General features: G+C 34.2%; 1 protein-coding gene across 1 annotated transcript in view; it reads right to left on the bottom strand.

The window, feature by feature from the left end:
- Positions 1 to 18744, bottom strand: part of LRRIQ1 (leucine rich repeats and IQ motif containing 1) — a 189669-nt gene that overhangs the window by 131748 nt on the left and 39177 nt on the right. The window contains exons 10-11 of the mRNA XM_032416672.1: positions 13201 to 13394; positions 12536 to 12663 (exon numbers count right to left, since the gene is read on the bottom strand). Coding sequence (XP_032272563.1) covers positions 12536 to 12663; positions 13201 to 13394 — 322 coding nt within the window. The remainder of the gene's footprint in view (positions 1 to 12535; positions 12664 to 13200; positions 13395 to 18744) is intronic.

The raw sequence follows: 18744 nt of genomic DNA, 5'->3' as shown, positions 1-18744 counted from the left end.
ATTTATATAACACAATTATGTAATGATATGTAATTGTATATAATTATATATACAATTGTATTTGTATAATAAAATACAATTATAACATTAACAGTACTAATTAAAAATGTATAAATTATAAAATTCCAAGTATTTATTCTATAATGGAAGATTTATATTCATTTCTAAAGAGAAATTACGATGGACTGTCAATTTCAATGACAAATATCATGCAGTTTAACGTGTAGTGGCTATTTAAATAAAAATAAGTACATTTTTTGGTTGTTATTGTTTTTGTTTTGTTTTTGTATAAGGCCAAATTTACAGAGAATTTTTTTTTTTTAAGATTTTATTTATTTTTTGACAGAGAGAGACATAGCGAGAGCAGGAACACAAGCGGGGGAGTGGGAGAGAGAGAAGCAGGCTTCCCGCAGAGCAGGGAGCCCAATGTGGGACTCGATCCCAGGACCCTGGGATCATGACCTGAGCCGAAGGCAGACGCTTAACGAGTGAGCCACCCAGGCGCCTGACAGAGAATTTATATTATCTATATAATTTTCCTGGCTCAAACACATAACTTAAGCCACTAAGAGGTAAAAATATAAAGAAAAATATTTTTCACTTTTTGACAGCATAACAGCTTAGTTACTAATTTTGTTTTAATTCAAAAAAATTTTTTTGGGTTTCGGAGCAAGATGGCAGAGGAGTAGAACTAAATTTCCTCTGGTCCCAGGAATTCAGCTAGATAGGGATCAAACCATTCTGAACACCTATGAACTCAACAGGAGATCGAAGAAAAGAATAGCAGCAACTCTCTGAACAGAAAGGCAACCACTTTCTGGAAGGTAGGATGTGTGGAGAAGTGAATCCAAGGCAATATTCAGGAATATAGACGGCGGGGGAGGGGGCTTCCGTCAGCTGCTACCGGCAAGTGATAGAGCAGCAGAGCACAAAATCGGAACTTTTAGAAGTCGGCTCCGCTGAGGGACGTCGCTCCAGTGGCTAAGCGGGGGTGGAACCCTCTCTGGTACAGTGTGGTCTCAGGACCCTGGGGGTCACAGAAAGACCGGGGGTGCCTGAGTGCGGCAGAGCTCCCAGGGATCGGAGTGGGGAAGCCAGCTGCAGAGATGGAGTCGAGGCGCGGGCTCTCAGTTCAGGGTTGCCATAAACTGTGATCCGCGGCACAGTCGGGCCACTGCTCCTCCAGCAGGGACCCAATAAGCGGCAGATCCGGGGAGACTCCCCTTCCTCCCCTGGGAGGAGCAGCGCGGGAGTGCACCGCAGGGATCTGCTGGGTTTGGAGACTCCACACCGAGTCAGGTGCCAGAGATAGAAACGCTCGGTCACAGGCCGGGTGAGCACAGAGTGTGGCCGGAGACCGGGGAGACGGGAGGGACTGACTGCTTTTCTCTGGGGGTGCACTGAGGAGTGGGGCCCCAAGCTCTCGGCTCCTCAGGGCAGTGATTGGGAGGCCGCCATTTTCACTCTCCTCCTTCAAAGCTGTAGGGAAAGCTCGCAGGGAACAAAAGCTCCCGAGAGCAAACCCGAGCAGATTACTTAGCCCGACCGGGCAAGGGTGGGGCAATTCCGCCTCCAGCAAAGACACTGGAGAACCACAGCAACAGGACCCTCCCCCAGAAGATCCGCAAGAAGAGCCAGCCAAGACCAAGTTTACTGATCAATGAGAACAGCAGAATGCCAGCACTAGAGGAATACTGCACATAGAATTCATGGCTTTTTTCCCCCTGATTCTTTAGTGTTTCAAAGTTAATTTTTTTAATTTTCTTTTTTTCTTTTACTATTATTTTTGAATATTTCTTTTTCCCTTTCTCAACCAACATCTTATCAATCCCTTTTTTAAAAATCATTTTTATTTTTCATTTTTAGAGTCATATTCTATCCCTTCATAGTAGTTAAACTTATTTTTGGTATATATATAAGTTGTTCTCTCTTTAAAATTTTGGGATACAGTTGTTTCTAACAGACCAAAATATACCCTAAATCTCTAGTGTATGGCTTTCTTCTAGTCTCCTGCCTGATCACATTCTCTCCCCTTTTTTTTTTTATATTTCTCTTCTTTCTTTTTTCAACCACCTTCTTATCTTATCAATTCCTTTTATAAAATCTTTTCTAATTTTCATCTTTACAGTCATATTCCAACCCTTCATCATATTTACCCTTATTTTTGTACATATATAAGTTTTTCTTTCTTTAAAATTTTGGGAGGCAGTTTCTTCTAACAGACCAAACTACACCCAAAATCTAGTGTGTGGCACTGATCTATTCACCAGCCTGATCATATTTGACCATATTCTTTTTTTTTAATCTTTTTCTTTTTCTTTTTTTCCCCTTTTTTCTTTCTTTCCCTTTCTTTTCACCTGGTTTCAGGTCTCTTCTGATTTGTTTAGTGTATATTTTTCTGGGGTCATTGTTACCCTGTTAGCATTCTGTTCTCTCATTCATCTATTCTCCTCTGGACAAAATGACAAGATGGAAAAAATCACCTCAAAAAAAAAAAAAAAGAACAAGAGGCAGAACCAACTGCCAGGGACCTAATCAATACAGACATTAGTAAGATGTCAGAACTAGAGTTCAGAATGATGATTTTAAAGATACTAGCTGGGCTTGAAAAAAGCATGGAAGATGCAGAGAAACCCTTTCTGGAGAAATAAAAGAACTTAAATCTAATCAAGTCGAAATCAAAAAGGCTATTAATGAGATGCAATCAAAAATGGAGGCTCTAACTGCTAGGATAAATGAGGCAGAAGAGAGAATTAGTGATATAGAAGACCAAATGACGGAAAATAAAGAAGCTGAGAAAAAGAGAGGTAAACAACTGAGAATTCGAGAGATAAGCGATACCATAAGACGAAACAATATTAGAATAATTGGGATCCCAGAACAAGAAGAAAGAGAGAGAGGGGCAGAAGGTATATTGGAGCAAATTATAGCAGAGAACTTCTCTAATTTGAAGAAGGAAACAGGCATCAAAATCCAGGAGGCACAGAGAACCCCCCTCAAAATCAATAAAAATAGGTCAACACCCCGACATCTAATAGTAAAACTTATGAGTCTCAGAGACAAAGAGAAAATCCTGAAAGCAGCTCGGGACAAGACGTCTGTAACCTACAATGGTAGAAACATTAGATTGGCAACAGACCTATCCACAGAGACCTGGCAGGCCAGAAAGGACTGGCATGACATATTCAGAGCACTAAATGAGAAAAATATGCAGCCAAGAATACTATATCCAGGTACATGGTCATTGAAAATAGGAGAGATAAAAAACTTCCAGGACAAACAAAAACTAAAGGAATTTACAAACATGAAAACACCCCTACAAGAAATATTGAAAAGGGTCCTCTAAGCAAAGAGAGAGCCTAAAAGTAACATCGACCAGAAAGAAACAGAGACAATATACAGTAATAGTCACCTTATAGGCAATACAATGGCACTAAATTCATATCTTTCAATAGTTACCCTGAATGTAAATGGGCTAAATGCCCCAATCAAAAGACAAAGGCTATCAGATTGGATAAAAAAACAAGACCCATCCATATGCTGTCTGCAAGATAATCATTTTAGACCCAAAGACACCTCCAGATTGAAAGTGAGGGGGTGGAAAACAATTTACCATACTAATGGACACCAAAAGAAAGCTGGGGTGGCAATCCTTATATCAGACAAATTAGATTTTAAACCAAAGACTATAATAAGAGATGAGGAAGGACACTATATCATACTTAAAGGGTCTATCCAACAAGAAGAGCTAACAATTGTAAATATGTATGCCCCTAACATGGGAGCAGCCAATTATATAAGCCAATTAATAACAAAAGCAAAGAAACACATTGACAACAGGACAATAATAGTAGGGGACTTAACACCCCCTTCACTGAAATGGACAGATCATCTAAGCAAAAGATCAACAAGGAAATAAAGACTTTAAATGACACATTGGACCAAATGGACTTCACAGATATATTCAGAACATTCCATCCCAAGCAACAGAATACACATTCTTCCTAGTGCCCACGGACATTCTCCAGAATAGATCACATCCTAGGTCACAAATCAGGTCTCAACCTGTACCAAAAGATTGGGATCATTCCCTGCATATTTTTGGACCACAGTACTTTGAAACTAGAACTCAATCACAAGAGGAAAGTCGGAAAGAACTCAAATACATGGAGGCTAAAGAGCATCCTACTAAAGAATGAATGGGTCAACCAGGAAATTAAAGAAGAATTTTAAAAATTCATGGAAACAAATGAAAATGAAAACACAACTGTTCAAAATCTTTGGGATGCAGCAAAGGTGGTCCTAAGAGGGAAGTATATAGCAATACAAGCCTTTCTCAAGAAACAAGAAAGGTCTCAAATACACAACCTAACCCTACACCTAAAGGAGCTGGAGAAAGAACAGCAAATAAAGCCTAAACCCAGCAGGAAAAGACAAATAATAAAGATCAGAGCAGAAATCAATGAAATAGAAACCAAAAGAACAGTAGAACAAACCAACGAAACTAGGAGCTGGTTCTTTGAAAGAATTAACAAGATTGATAAACACCTGGCCAGACTTATCAAAAAGAAAAGAGAAAGGACCCAAATAAATAAAATCATGAATGAAAGAGGAGAGATTGCAACCAACACCAAAGAAATACAAACAATTATAAGAACATATTAGGTGCAACTATATGCCAGCAAATTAGATAATCTGGAAGAAATGGATGCATTCCTAGAGATGTATAAACTACCAAAACTGAACCAGGAAGAAATAGAAAACCTGAACAGACCTATAACCACTAAGGAAATTGAAGCAGTCATCAAAAATCTCCCAAAACACAAAAGCCCAGGGCCAGATGGCTTCCAAGGGGAATTCTACCAAACATTTAAAGAATTAATACCTTTTCTTCTGAAACTGTTCCAAAAAATAGAAATGGAAGGAAAACTTCCAAACTCATTTTATGAGGCCAGCATTACCTTGATCCCAAAATCAGACAAAGACCCCATCAAAAAGGCGAATTACAGACCAATATCCCTGATGAACATGGATGCAAAAATTCTCACCAAAATACTAGCCAATAGGATCCAACAGTACATTAAAAGGATTATTCACCACGACCAAGTGGGATTTATTCCTGGGCTGCGAGGTTCGTTCAACATCCTCAATTCAATCAATGTGATACAATACATTAATAAAAGAAATAACAAGAACCATATGATCCTCTCAATAGATGCAGAAAAAGCATTTGACAAAGTACAGCATCCTTTCTTGATCAAAACTCTTCAGAGTATAGGGATAGAGGGTACATACCTCAATATCATAAAAGCCATCTATGAAAAACCCACAGCGAATATCATTCTCAATGGGGAAAAACTGAGAGCTTTCCCCCTAAGGTCAGGAACACAGCAGGGATGTCCACTATCACCACTGCTATTCAACATAGTACTAGAAGTCCTAGCCACAGCAATCAGACAACAAAAAGAAATAAAAGGCATCCAAATCGGCAAAGAAGAAGTCAAACTCTCACTCTTTGCAAATGATATGATACTTTATGTGGAAAACCCAAAGGACTCCACCCCAAAACTGCTAGAACTCATACAGGAATTCAGTAAAGTGGCAGGATACAAAATCAATCCACAGACAGCAGTGGCATTTCTATACACCAACAACAAGATAGAAGAAAGAGAAATTAAGGAGTTGATCCCATTTATAATTGCACCCAAAACCATAAGATACCTAGGAATAAACCTAACCAAAGAGGCAAAGAATCTGTACCCAGAGAACTATAAAATACTCATGAAAGAAATTGAGGAAGACACAAAGAAATGGAAAAACATTCCATGCTCATGGATTGGAAGAACAAATATTGTGAAGACGTCAATGCTACCTAGAGCAATCTACACATTTAATGCAATCCCTATCAAAATACCATCAACTTTTTTCAAAGAAATGGAAAAAATAATCCTAAAATTTATATGGAACCAGAAAAGCCCCCAAATAGCCAGAGGAATGTAGAAAAAGAAAAGCAAAGCTGGTGGCATCACAATTCCAGACTTCAAGCTCTATTACAAAGCTGTAATCATCAAGACAGTATGGTACTGGCACAAAAACAGACACATAGATCAATGGAACAGAATAGAGAGCCCAGAAATGGACCCTCAACTCTATGGTCAACTCATCTTCGACAAAGCAGGAAAGAATGTCCAATGGGAAAAAGACAGTCTCTTCAACAAATGGTGTTGGGAAAATTGGACAGCCACATGCAGAAGAATGAAACTGGACCATTTCCTTACACCACACACAAAAATAGACTAAAAACGGTTGAAAGACCTCAATGTGAGACAGGAGTCCATCAAAATTCTAGAGGAGAACACAGGCAGCAACCTCTTCGACCTCAGCCACAGCAACTTCTTCCTAGAAACATCGCCAAAGGCAAGGGAAGCAAGGGCAAAAATGAACTATTGGGACTTCATCAAGATAAAAAGCTTTTGCACAGCAAAAGAAACAGTCAAGAAAACCAAAAGACAACTGACAGAATGGGAGAAGATATTTGCAAATGACATATCAGATAAAGGGCTAGTATCCAAAATCTACAAAGAACGTATCAAACTCAACACCCAAAGAACAAATAATCCAATCAAGAAATGAGCAGAAGACATGAATAGACATTTTTCCAAAGAAGACATCCAAATGGCCAACAAACACGTGATAAAGTGCTCAATATCGCTTGGCATCAGGGAAATCCAAATCAAAACCTCAATGAGATACCACCTCACACCAGTCAGAATGGCTAAAATTAACAAGTCAGGAAACGACAGATGTTGGCCAGGATGTGGAGAAAGGGGACCCTCCTACACTGTTGGTGGGAATGCAAGCTGGTGCAGCCACTCTGGAAAACAGTATGGAGGTTCCTCAAAAAGTTGAAAATAGAGCTACCCTACAACCCAGCAATTGCACTACTGGGTATTTGCCCCAAAGATAGAAATGTAGTGATCCAAAGGGGGCAGGTGAACCCCAATGTTTACAGCAGCAATGTCCACAATAGCCAAACTATGGAAAGAGCCAAGATGTCCATCAAGAGATGAATGGATAAAGAAGATGTGATACACACACACACACACACACACACACACACACACACACACAGTGGAATATTACGCAGCCATCAAAAAACCACGAAATCTTGCCATTTGCAACAACGTGGATAGAACTAGAAGGTATTATGCTAAGTGAAATAAGTCAATCAGAGAAAGACATGTATCACATGATCTCACTGATATGAGGGATTCTTAATCTCAGGAAACAAACTGAGGGTTGCTGGTGTGGTGGGGGATGGGAGGGATGGGGTAGCTGGGTGATAAGACACTGGGGAGGGTATGTGCTATAGTGAACACTGTGAATTATGTAAGACTGTTGAATCACAGACTTGTACCTCTGAAACAAATAATACATTATATGTTATAAAAAAAAAAAAGAAGATAGTAGGAAGGGAAAAATGAAGGCGGGAGGGAATCAGAGGGGCAGAGGAACCATGAGAGACTATGGACTCTGAGAAACAAACTGAGGGTTCTAGAAGGGAGGGGGTGGGGGAATGGGTTAGCCTGGTGATGGGTATTAAAGAGAGCACGTATTGAATGGAGCAGTGGGTGTTATACGCAAACAATGAATCATGGAACACTACATCAAAAACTAATGATGTAATGTATGGTGATTAACATAACATAATAAAATTAAAAAAAATTTTTTTTTGTTTACCAGATTGAAAGTATTATAAGTACTGCAACTATCCAAAGTTACACTAAGGTTATTTCTAAGTTAGAAGTACGCTTCTAGGGAACATAATAATAGAAAAGATTTTATATAGATAGAATAAACTTAAGTTTGGCAGAAATATGTTAACATTTAAAAATAATACTTATTATTAATACATGTATATTTAAATTCTAGTAATAATGACTTTTCCTCCTACTTTTAAAAGTTTCTATCATTTTCTAAGATATCATTGTCATTAAGAGCCCAAATTCAAGTAAGGGAAATAAGTGAGATTCACATCATTGGAAACAACAGCCATGAAGGGAAAATTAATTTAGTTTGATTTGCATGTCCAACTAAGGGAAGTCTACACTTTTTCTGTAATATAATATCACATTACCATAGCTATTTAGAAATAAAAATTAAGCCAGCTCTTCTCAATTTTTAAACAACAACAGAAAAATTACTTTGCTTCAAATATAATCTCATTACAAATACAAGTCTCCTAAATCCCCCTATAAATGTTGCAACTCCATACAGTTCAAAATATGCCTCAACTACAGAGTATTTCTAGTACCAAAGGAAAAAAAAAAGTATGCATTAATACCACTTCTTTTGCGCTCTTGTTTTTTATACTGTCCTTCCAGTTGTCCTGGCAGACATTTTTACATCTTTATTTCTACCATCTCCCTGTCATGAAAAAAAAAATCTATTATTCTAAGGTCAGAAGCTTATAGAATTATACCATGACTGGGAAGCCTCATGAGGTCTGGCACAAAACTAACCCTTGTACTAACCTTGACTCTTTTCTTGTACTATCCTGTTCTGCATTAGCAGAGAGACAGAAGATACTACCGATGAAAAACAGACCAAATAATGAGGCTGGAAAAAGTTCTCTCTGACTGTAGCTAAACCTAAATACAATATTACTATTTATATCAAACCTACACAACACCACTTCTTAAATACGATTTCTAGGAGAAGAAAAACCCAAGGTAATAAAAGAAAAAGTGATAAAATATTGGCCATTACATTTATATATATATATATATATATATATATATATATATATATATACACACTTCATTATTTGTATATAAACTACTAAATAGTAAAATTTACCAAAAATTCACATGTACCTGAAAAAGAAAGAAGGGAGGGGGGAGGGAAGAAGGAAGGGAGGGAGGGAAGAAGGAAGGGAGGGAGGGAAGAAGGAAGGAAGGAAGGAAGGAAGGAGGGAGGGAAAGGCGGGAGAAAGGAAGGGAGGGAAGAAGGAAAATTTAAAACTTTGTTGATACATAATTAGTAGATTTAAGTCCTAGCTTTATGATTTTCCTACTCAGGCATGTTCTGGATCATTATTATTACAAATAAGAAATTTAAGTTCTTCAATATAATTCTAATACATTTATCAACAAGAAAATTCTTACTTGTTTTGTAGCTTTAATTAATTTCTAATACTAAATCTTTGTCCTTCTACTAAAAGGGTTTTGAAAGATAAACAGATCATGAGTTCTCCCCTTTTTTTCAGACTATTTCATGTTTTTAACCAGTAAGTTATATATGGCAATGTATAGGAAACATATAGGTTGAAGACAACCAATAAAATAACCAATGAAGTCATAGAATTAAAAATAAAATTCTCTTTTCAAAAATCAATGCAAGTAAAGAAATATTTAGTTTGACAAAATATTTTTATATTAAATTTTATCTTTTCAGATAGCCCTGCTTTTAGAATCACGTTCTTTTTCTTTTTTAAAAAAAATTTGATCAAGAAAACTGGCTATTCATTCACCTTTATGACTATTCATTAGGATGGTAGAAACCTAATAGTAGAATTCTTTTTTTAAACCTCTAGAACTTTTCCTTTTACTGACAATCTGTGTATATTTCTTCCAAGAAAATTCAAACCAGAAAGACAAAGGACATTAGTGAAAACCTAATACCATTTGACCTTGTCACATTAGCCCTGGGCATAAAAAAGATATAAATTTCAAAGACGACAAAAAGCAAAAGATTTGTACAATGAGCAGCCAATGGGTAATAGTTTCCACTTTCTGCTCCTACTTAGAGTCTCACTGGAAGTAGAAAGACATGAAGCCGAGAGTCTTCTAGTTAGGACTCCGCTGAGTCAAACTTAAAACAGTCATATGTCCTAATGAAAATTTAAAACAGAAGTCAAGATGAAACATGTATTTCAAACAATATGTACTAAGTATCATTCTTTATTGTATTTCATTTTTTGGGGGAAAAAAAAAGCATATGGACACATAATTTCTTCCTTGTGGTGAAAATATTTATCAGAAATTAAAAGAAAAGTATATACAATTTAAAAGACATACCAATCACAAATCCAAATATCACATTTATAAAACTCATCTGAGGTTTGCAAAATGTATTGACATATATTTTCCTTTTGGATAAATATCAGAATCCCATAAAATAGGTAAGGTAGGTATTACTACCCTTTTTATATGTAAAAAAAAAAAAAAAAAAAAAAAACCCAGGCTCCGGTAGTAAGAAGAGAGTTGCTTAAGGTCAACTGACAACTTAAGTTGTAGAGTCAGAATTCAAACCCAGATTGGCTGATCCTGAGTCTTACCAAACCTGATATAGTTCTGAAAAAGTCAATGCACATGTAAAAGTCTAATGTAAGATGGGTAATTCCTGCAGTTAATGGTATTAGCTTATTGTGAAAAATCCTAAGGTTGAAGATCATTTTTACACTATGATTTCAAGAAATGATTTTACTACTCTCTATGTCCATTTCCATCTATCAATCGCATTTCCCTGATGTCCATGGGCCTTTTCCCTTTGTCCTTTCAGAAACGATAGAAAGTTAAATGTGCAAAGAACTATGAGAGATCACAAAGAATATATTCAAATATAAGTGACAGTATTATTAAAAAATTCAAAACAGCATATATTATATAATAAATTGACTTCTTTCTTATATAGTTAAATTCAAAAGTTTAAGTTTTTTCATTCTTGAGTTTTTTTATAATTTTTTAAACAATTTATTTATTCAGTTGAGAGGGAGAGAGAGCGAGCATGAGAGAGCAGGCATGGGAATGGGCAGAGGGAGAGAGTCTCAAGCAGACTCATGCTTGAGCATGGAGCTCCATGCAGGCCTCGATCTCAAGACCCTGAGATCACGACCTGCACTGAAACCAAGAGTCAGATGCTTAACCAATTGCACCATCCAGGCACCCCTTAAGAGTTTTTTTATGCTAAGGATATATATTACTCAGTTCTATGCTCCCCAAAATAGCAAATACCACATCAATATCCAAATGTTATAAGGTTAAGCAAACAAACTTATAAATAAGGGTTATTTGGATTAAGTACCCCAATTATTATTACTAATTCTAACAAATGTCTAGTGATCTAGTTTATATAATTCGTAGTCATATCAGATTGATATGGGAAATAAGTCATATGAGACTGATAGGGCAAAAGTCGATCAGCTAGTATTAATTTTAACTTTTAAAAGTAGATTTCTTTGATAGTTTAAATTGTCCAAAGAAATTAAAGGCATCATTTCTCAAAAAAAAAATGGTATTGATTTGAATATTTTCTAATCTCTTCTAATATTATTTTTCTCATGAATGTGGCTTGAGATCCACTTCTATAAAATGTATGAGGTATGTCAATTATTGAGTGATTTACTGCATATGACCAAAGCATAGCTGAATATTTCTATTGAAATTGTGTTTCTTACCTGGAAAATATTGTGAAAAGATCCAATGAGTTTGTGGATGGCCCAAATTATTTAAACAGTGTTATCTGATAGAGCTGGCTCTATAATAAATGCCCTTTTAAAACCAAATAAACTTTTATATATTAGATCCGATTAAAACAATTTAAGGGAATTTTTGAATACAGATTCAGTTTGTGCTTTGTCAAATAGTGGAATAGTTTAATAAGTAGAAGTTAAATCATTTGGGATGTACATGCTCAGAAGATGAGCACTATTGTGGAAAGAATGTGAGAAAATTTTATGGTTCTTTTAGGAAAAAAATATGTATGTATTAAAATTGGGTTGTACTTGTGCACTTGTTCTGCAAGAGTTGTAGAACCCAAAAAAGCAATTTCTTGTTAAAGGTGGTTTCTTTCCTCTACTCTATGTGCCTTTGATGAACAAATTAATCATATTAGAGTGAATAGGTCTCAATGAAATATTAAGCAGAGCGATACATACACATACTGTGTTCCTGTTTTGGTTTTAGACAGTTATTCTCTGCAAAGATCCAGATGTTTGGTGGTTTCAAATGGATCTTCTGTGTCAGGTACCCATCTCGATTTAATGTTAAGGTATTTTTTTAAGTGTTACTTTATAACCTTAGGGAAATCGAATTTAAATCAATCTTAACAGTTACAAAAAGACATGCAAGTTGAGAGCAGATTAAAAATCGTTCTTCCAGGACTTAATAAGTACCACTTGAGAGAATGAGACTTCCTGAATTAAATTAACTACCTCCTGCATTTTCCAAGGACTATATTCTTTACAAATATAAACAAACCTGCTCTGGGAGATTTCTACAAGTATGTCTTTGAGAAGAAACAAAAGGAGTAGGATAAGTGACAATTAAAATTCTACTTAAATTCAAGGGTATGCCAATACACTACTTTTTCAAATCCTATAAAGTTATATTTCTAATTTATGTACTAATTTATTGTGATGCACTTTCACTGAATTGCTGGTAAAAACTAACAACCTTTCTACTTGTTATGAAGATCAAGCATTTACTTTAAGCAATCATTCAATGCATTTAGTACTTATGCAATTTGTTTTTACCTGTTTTGAGAGATAGTCAGGTTTTGTAGTAAAGGCAACCAATATGAAGAAAATGCTTCCACAGTTGAAATGCTGTTATCATCCAGGTGCAATTCTCTTAGTAGAACATGATTCTCCAAGGACGGAAGCTATATTTAAATTTGGGTCATTAGCTTATATTAAGTAAAATATTTTTGTCATTCAACAAAATTTAAAAACATAAAATCTATTAAAAGTAACAAAAGGTATATTCTGTTAAACTACATATCATAAATGAAACTATAATGTTATGAGAATTTTAGTATGAATAAAATTTCTAAGAATTAACTTTACAATTAGAATTGTTTTTTTAATAAAAGTTACCTCATGGTAAATTTTAATTAGAATTTCATTACAGATACATTTGGCTCCACTTATATACTGAAATATAACTGAAAAGTTATGATTTATTTTAGTGTTCTGAAAAACTTATGTTAAATTAGATTTCTTTACAAAATATTCTATGTTGAACATTTTTTTAATAGAAGTATGTAACAGTTTTAAGTAAACTGGAAATCACATACAGATGATCAGCAAAAAAAAAAAAAAGGAAAATTAAACAAAGTTGCCTTTAAAACATGCAATTGATTTTTTTATCAAAAGAAAATGTTGTATTAATCAAGAAGCCAATAATGTAAAGAAATTACCTCACTTAGATAATTTCCCTGTAACTTCAGTACTTGGAGCAATCCACAGTTTTCAATACCTTCAACTTTAGTAAGATGATTATGTGAGCAATCCAGGTATATAATGGTAGGAGTATCACAAAGACCTTTTGTACTAATTAATTGATTGTGGTCCACAATTAGTTGCTGAAGATTTCTCAAAGATTCTAAACCACCTGGAAGAAAAATTTTCCAAGATCACTTGTATCATATATTCTTCCAGAATCTAAGGTGAGATTTCTAAATAATTGCACCTTTATATTTCCCAATATTTCTAATTACAAATGAAGATTTAGCCCGTATTCCTGTGAAAAATGTGTAAGTGTAAAATGTATTATTTTTTAAACTTGTACCTACAAGATATATTTTTGAATGACATTGATATGTGTGTGTATATATATATATATATACACACACACACACACACACAATTGAAAACTGAACAAAATACTAAAAAGTATACATTGGGCATTGAATGCTTTATTTTCAAATGACAACAGAACAAGGGAGAGATAGAAGGACTTGTTTTCTTAAAAAAACAGTTCTCAACCCAGTTTCAGGGTCTTTGAAGTTTGATTACTTCCTTAAGATTGAATATATAACATTGGAATGCTACTTTCCTACCATCGAGATAGCTATCTTAGATTCCCCCAAGTCAAGTAGGTGCAACCATATTAACAACAATGAAATATTAGCATATTCTTCAGGTATTTCAAGATTGTCACAAGTATCCTCCTTGTTGCCCAGATAAGGTTAAAACCAATATGATACTATATAAAAAATACCAGAGGAATCTTAGACTACAGCTCAGCACTTATAAGAACAAAACTGAGAAGGTTGTTCAAGTAAGCCATCAGGAATTAGCACTGGAAAGAAATGCTGAGGAAGTCTGTAAACGTTTCATGGAAAATATTAAAAATCTAGAAAATGTTATTTAGATTGAATATTGGACTAGATACGATCTCTCTAAGCACCACCCTATTATATGAAATAGGCAGTTCTAGAAACTGGAAATATGGTTTAAGGCCTCAAGTAGGTACTGGTTAGTAGAATGTCTTTAGTGAGTATTGTACATATGGGAGTCATTGAGCCTAAACCTTGGAGAATCAAGCTTCATTGTGATTTTCTTGTCAAGCCCCAAAATGTTTTATTCAATTAAATGTTGGAATAAACATGAGTTTTTCAACCAAAAAAAAGTTATTGATAATAAACTGAAAGATAATCTTGAAAGAAACATAATTATGTATAAAAATAATATCTGGAATTTATGTAATAAATTTATCCAGGAGAAATTTAAAGCATTAACTCAAGGTTTGCTCTTTTGATTATACATTGTAATTTCCAGAAGGAAAGGGCAGTCTGCTTATATCAAAATGGAGAAATAAAAGGAAGAATCAAGTAATATTACCAAGATTTCACAAGAAAACTTAATGCTGTATCATATTTTAAAAATTTAGATAATGTAACAGAATTGAGTGTATTGTACAAATATTTCATAGAGATACATTTGAAGAAAAATTATATTTCAAAATTGCAATGTTTCTAATAGTTTGAGTCAAAACAACTTAATTATGGATGATTATTTTGTATGTATGTAATTTATGGATGATTAGTTATGGATTATTATTTTGTATAAAAAGGAATACATTTTTATGTTAAAGAGTTAATTTTCTTATAATGATAAATTATACATTATCTAAGAAAAGCAGGAAAATGCATAGAAAGACCCATAGAAGAGAGAGACTTAAATTTAAATTTAGGCAGTAATTTTACATTTTTTAAGTTCTTATCTAGGATTAATGTACTGGTATTTTCCTGTAATGTAAAATAGCAAGTATAACTTAGAAAAAATTGTCATCTGATATTATTCAAGGAGTGAATTGTTCTGCCTTATAAGATAGTCAACTAAGTTTAAGTAACAGAGTCAACTATCTTATATATATTATATATTATCAACTCCAAGGTATTAGAAATAGTATATTACATATAATAATAAATATATATTAGCTAAAATGTATTTTGAAGTCTGCTGAAATAGAAAATACTCTGGAATTTAGTATGCCTTATGATCATACCCAATGAACATCAATTAACCCACTGAAGCAGTTTAAAGGCATTCAAGGAGGAAGGAAATATTAATAAAAATTTGTAGTTGCATAAAATAAAATGTCCTTTATCAAATATTTAAACATCTTAAGCAATTTACTTCCACAAGCTTAATATTTTTAAAAGCCATGCACTTTACTCTTAAGTTATTCAGAGCTATCCAGAAATAGAATCTTCTATTAACTCATTTAAAGTTGGGAATGCATTTGTGAAACTTCTCAAAGGTCACCCAAGAAGAGAACCAAGAACGAAACATCAGGTCACACACTGAGGAAAGCTAAAGGATTTGGCATAAGAAGCTGAAAGGAAGTAGGAGATAAAGCAGCAGAACAATTGGGAGAGAACAAGAGGAAAAGGCAAACAGAATTCTGTGATGATCACAGTTGGTTAGTAAAAATAAAAATAAAATAATATACATTTCACAATTATCAAAGGTATTTTTATTTACACTAAGTTATATATGGCCAACAGTGTGCCAAGGAATAAGAGGAGGCCACTGCCTTGGCAGTCATGAAGTTAGCTGAAGATTTTTGTTAGAGACAACAATAGAGTAATTAGGATGGAAGCAACAGTGCAGTAAAAGTGGGGACAAGGAGTGTAGACTATGTTTTAAATACTTGATTATGGAGAGAATGTCTTCTAAAGTCCTTAAAATGGCCCACAAAACCCTATCTTTGAACTCATCCTCTACTACTGTCCCCTTCTCTTGGTTCATTCTAGCATGTTAACCTCATTGCTCTTCCTCAAACATGCCACACATACTTCCACCCTAGGGCTGTCTGTATATGTAAAAACCAGTATCAGTGTGTGACATGTTAGGCTAGGAGGACTTAAATAAAGTCTATCAGCTAATTTCAAATATTAAGACACTATGATTTTCAGCCAATATATAGAGAAGGTATAATTAGTTTACTCAACAATCTGAGATTTCAATTTGGTAGAATTACCATGATTTCAAGCCTCAGATATTGAGGAATACTTGACACACCATTTCTACTTGTAGGAATCCATTACATGGTAATACACACACAACTATAAAGTAAAATGTAGAGAGACTCCTTTCTGTATTATTTAAAACAAAGAAATGGAGGTAAGTTAAACGTCTATCATTAAGGGAATAAATAAATTATGGAGTATCTTATAAAATGAATACACATAATCTTCAATATGAAGTAATCTGCCATAGAGGGAGGTCCATAATCTATTACTCTGTGTAAAACCTAATTTGCATACATAGGCTTTTAGCTATTGAGTGAGTCTGAATCTAAATCTACACATCTATAATTGTATTGCCTAGAATAAGATCTTGATTGATCCATAAACAACTGTGAACAGTGGTTACTCTTACAAAATAAGAGAGAAGTGGTAAATAATGTTTTATTGCTTACATTATATAATTCTCTATTTAAAAAAATTTAAATGAGAATGCACTTCTTGCATAATATATATTTAAAAACAATCTATTTGGGGAAAAAAAAATCAGAGCAAGTATTGAATAGAAGTGTTATTTAATCCTGACTACCACCACTACCAACAATGATTGCTGATCTGAAGAAAAACTTGGGAAAACCTGATACTGCTATTCATCAAAAGGGTTTGTTATATAGCCAAAGTAGGGGAACTCTGTACAGAGATAATAGGGCATACCTCTTAGATTTTAAGATGAAAGTTTTAAAGGAAATTCAGTGAAATAGTAAATGGAGACTGGGTAAGATCTCTAAAACATCTGCCTATATATAACAGTGAGGGAGGATGTCCATTAAAATATACATACACATATATATACATAACCTAAAAATTAGCTTAATGACAAAAAAAGGAAATCATTTAAAGAATATGTAGAACTGAGGCCTGCCAACAAACAAGTGAATGAGCTTGGAAGTAGATCATTCAGCCTCATTGAGCCTTGAGATGATAGTAGTCCTGGTTGACAGCTTGACTGCAACCCCTTGAGAGATCCTGAGACATAACCACCCAGTTAAGCCACTCCCAGGTTCTTGATCCACAGAAAATATGAAAAAGTGTTTGTGGTTTTAAATTGCTGTTTTAGGGTACTTTGCTTCATAACAATATATAACTAATACAGTAAGGATTCTATTCAGAAGAAAATACAAGAAAGAAGAAAATATGTTGAAAACGCTTTGGGCTATAGAAGGATATTTAAAGAAATTTAATGCAACAAGAATTCAAAGATATTAAAACAACAGATGTAGGTAAACAATGGATCAAAATAACACCATGACAGAACTAATAAATTACTTAGAAACAACATTGCACAGAATAGAGAGCTAAAGCTTGAAATGCCCACAAAAAAAGAGATCATCACACTGAGAATAAAATATGAAGAAAGCCAAAAATAAAATGACATAGAACTATAATAGACATGAAAGACAAACTCAACCAAAATATGGATCATCTATGATTGAAAAACAGAACCAAAACAAAAAACTTTTCAAATATATAAAAACCAAAATTTTCCAGAAACAAAGGAATAACTTAATCTGTAGTTTGAAAGGGACATTACATTCCAAAACAAATTTGTGGATTTATTGATTATAAGATGTTTCTTGGTTAAGTTACTGATCAAGGACAAGGAGTGTTATTCAGGTATCTTCACAGAACTCAGTCATGAGGACAGCCTCTAACTTGCAGTAGCAACACACACTATCACTTATGCAGTGAAGCAATGTCACAAAGTACCAAGTGAAAGTGTTACCTAAAAATAGAATGCACAGCTTTCTTCTATTTTAAGAATGAAAGCAACTGACAGATATTCTCAAACGTGAAAGAATTCAGGGATTATAGGATCTATCTTTCTTTGAAAAAATAAGATTGAAAAAAGAGCTAATGAACTAGGTAATCCAGACAAGCAGAGGATGAAAGAACAGTTGTAAAAAGAACTGGTACTGACCCATTGTCATACAGATCTAAAGCCACTAAAGGGTATATACATAGAGTCATAAATTCTGATGTGAATAATAAGAATTTTGAGGGGAAAAGAAGATAGGAAAAAGTGTAAATATTCTAATTTATTTTATTTTCTTAAAGAGGAGTTAATATTGTCTAAAATACATGAATCAAAAGCACATGTTTTAATAATTTACTAAACAACAAAGAGGATATTATAACTGGCAAAACTGGAAGGTGAAGATGGAAGTGTAAATGAGATAATTTTATCATCTTTAGCATGAGGAAGCCAGTCTAAAATTTTGAAGTCAAAACAGTTTCATATACACTCTTGCTCTATTGTTTAACAACGCTTTTGAGTTTTTAAGTATGTCCCATCTTAGTAAACTGTAGAAAAATTGACTGAAAAGGAATGTTCCCAACCAGTAATTCACATAGGGATCATTTTTATTGTTGTTCATCTTAAGATTATTTTATATACGTTAATATATTTCAACAATCGCTTACTTTATA

The sequence above is a fragment of the Phoca vitulina genome, unplaced genomic scaffold (genome assembly GCF_004348235.1).
Source record: "Phoca vitulina isolate PV1807 unplaced genomic scaffold, GSC_HSeal_1.0 scaffold19, whole genome shotgun sequence".
NCBI classification, from domain to species: domain Eukaryota; kingdom Metazoa; phylum Chordata; class Mammalia; order Carnivora; family Phocidae; genus Phoca; species Phoca vitulina.
This window is presented reverse-complemented; position numbering and strand designations above follow the sequence as displayed.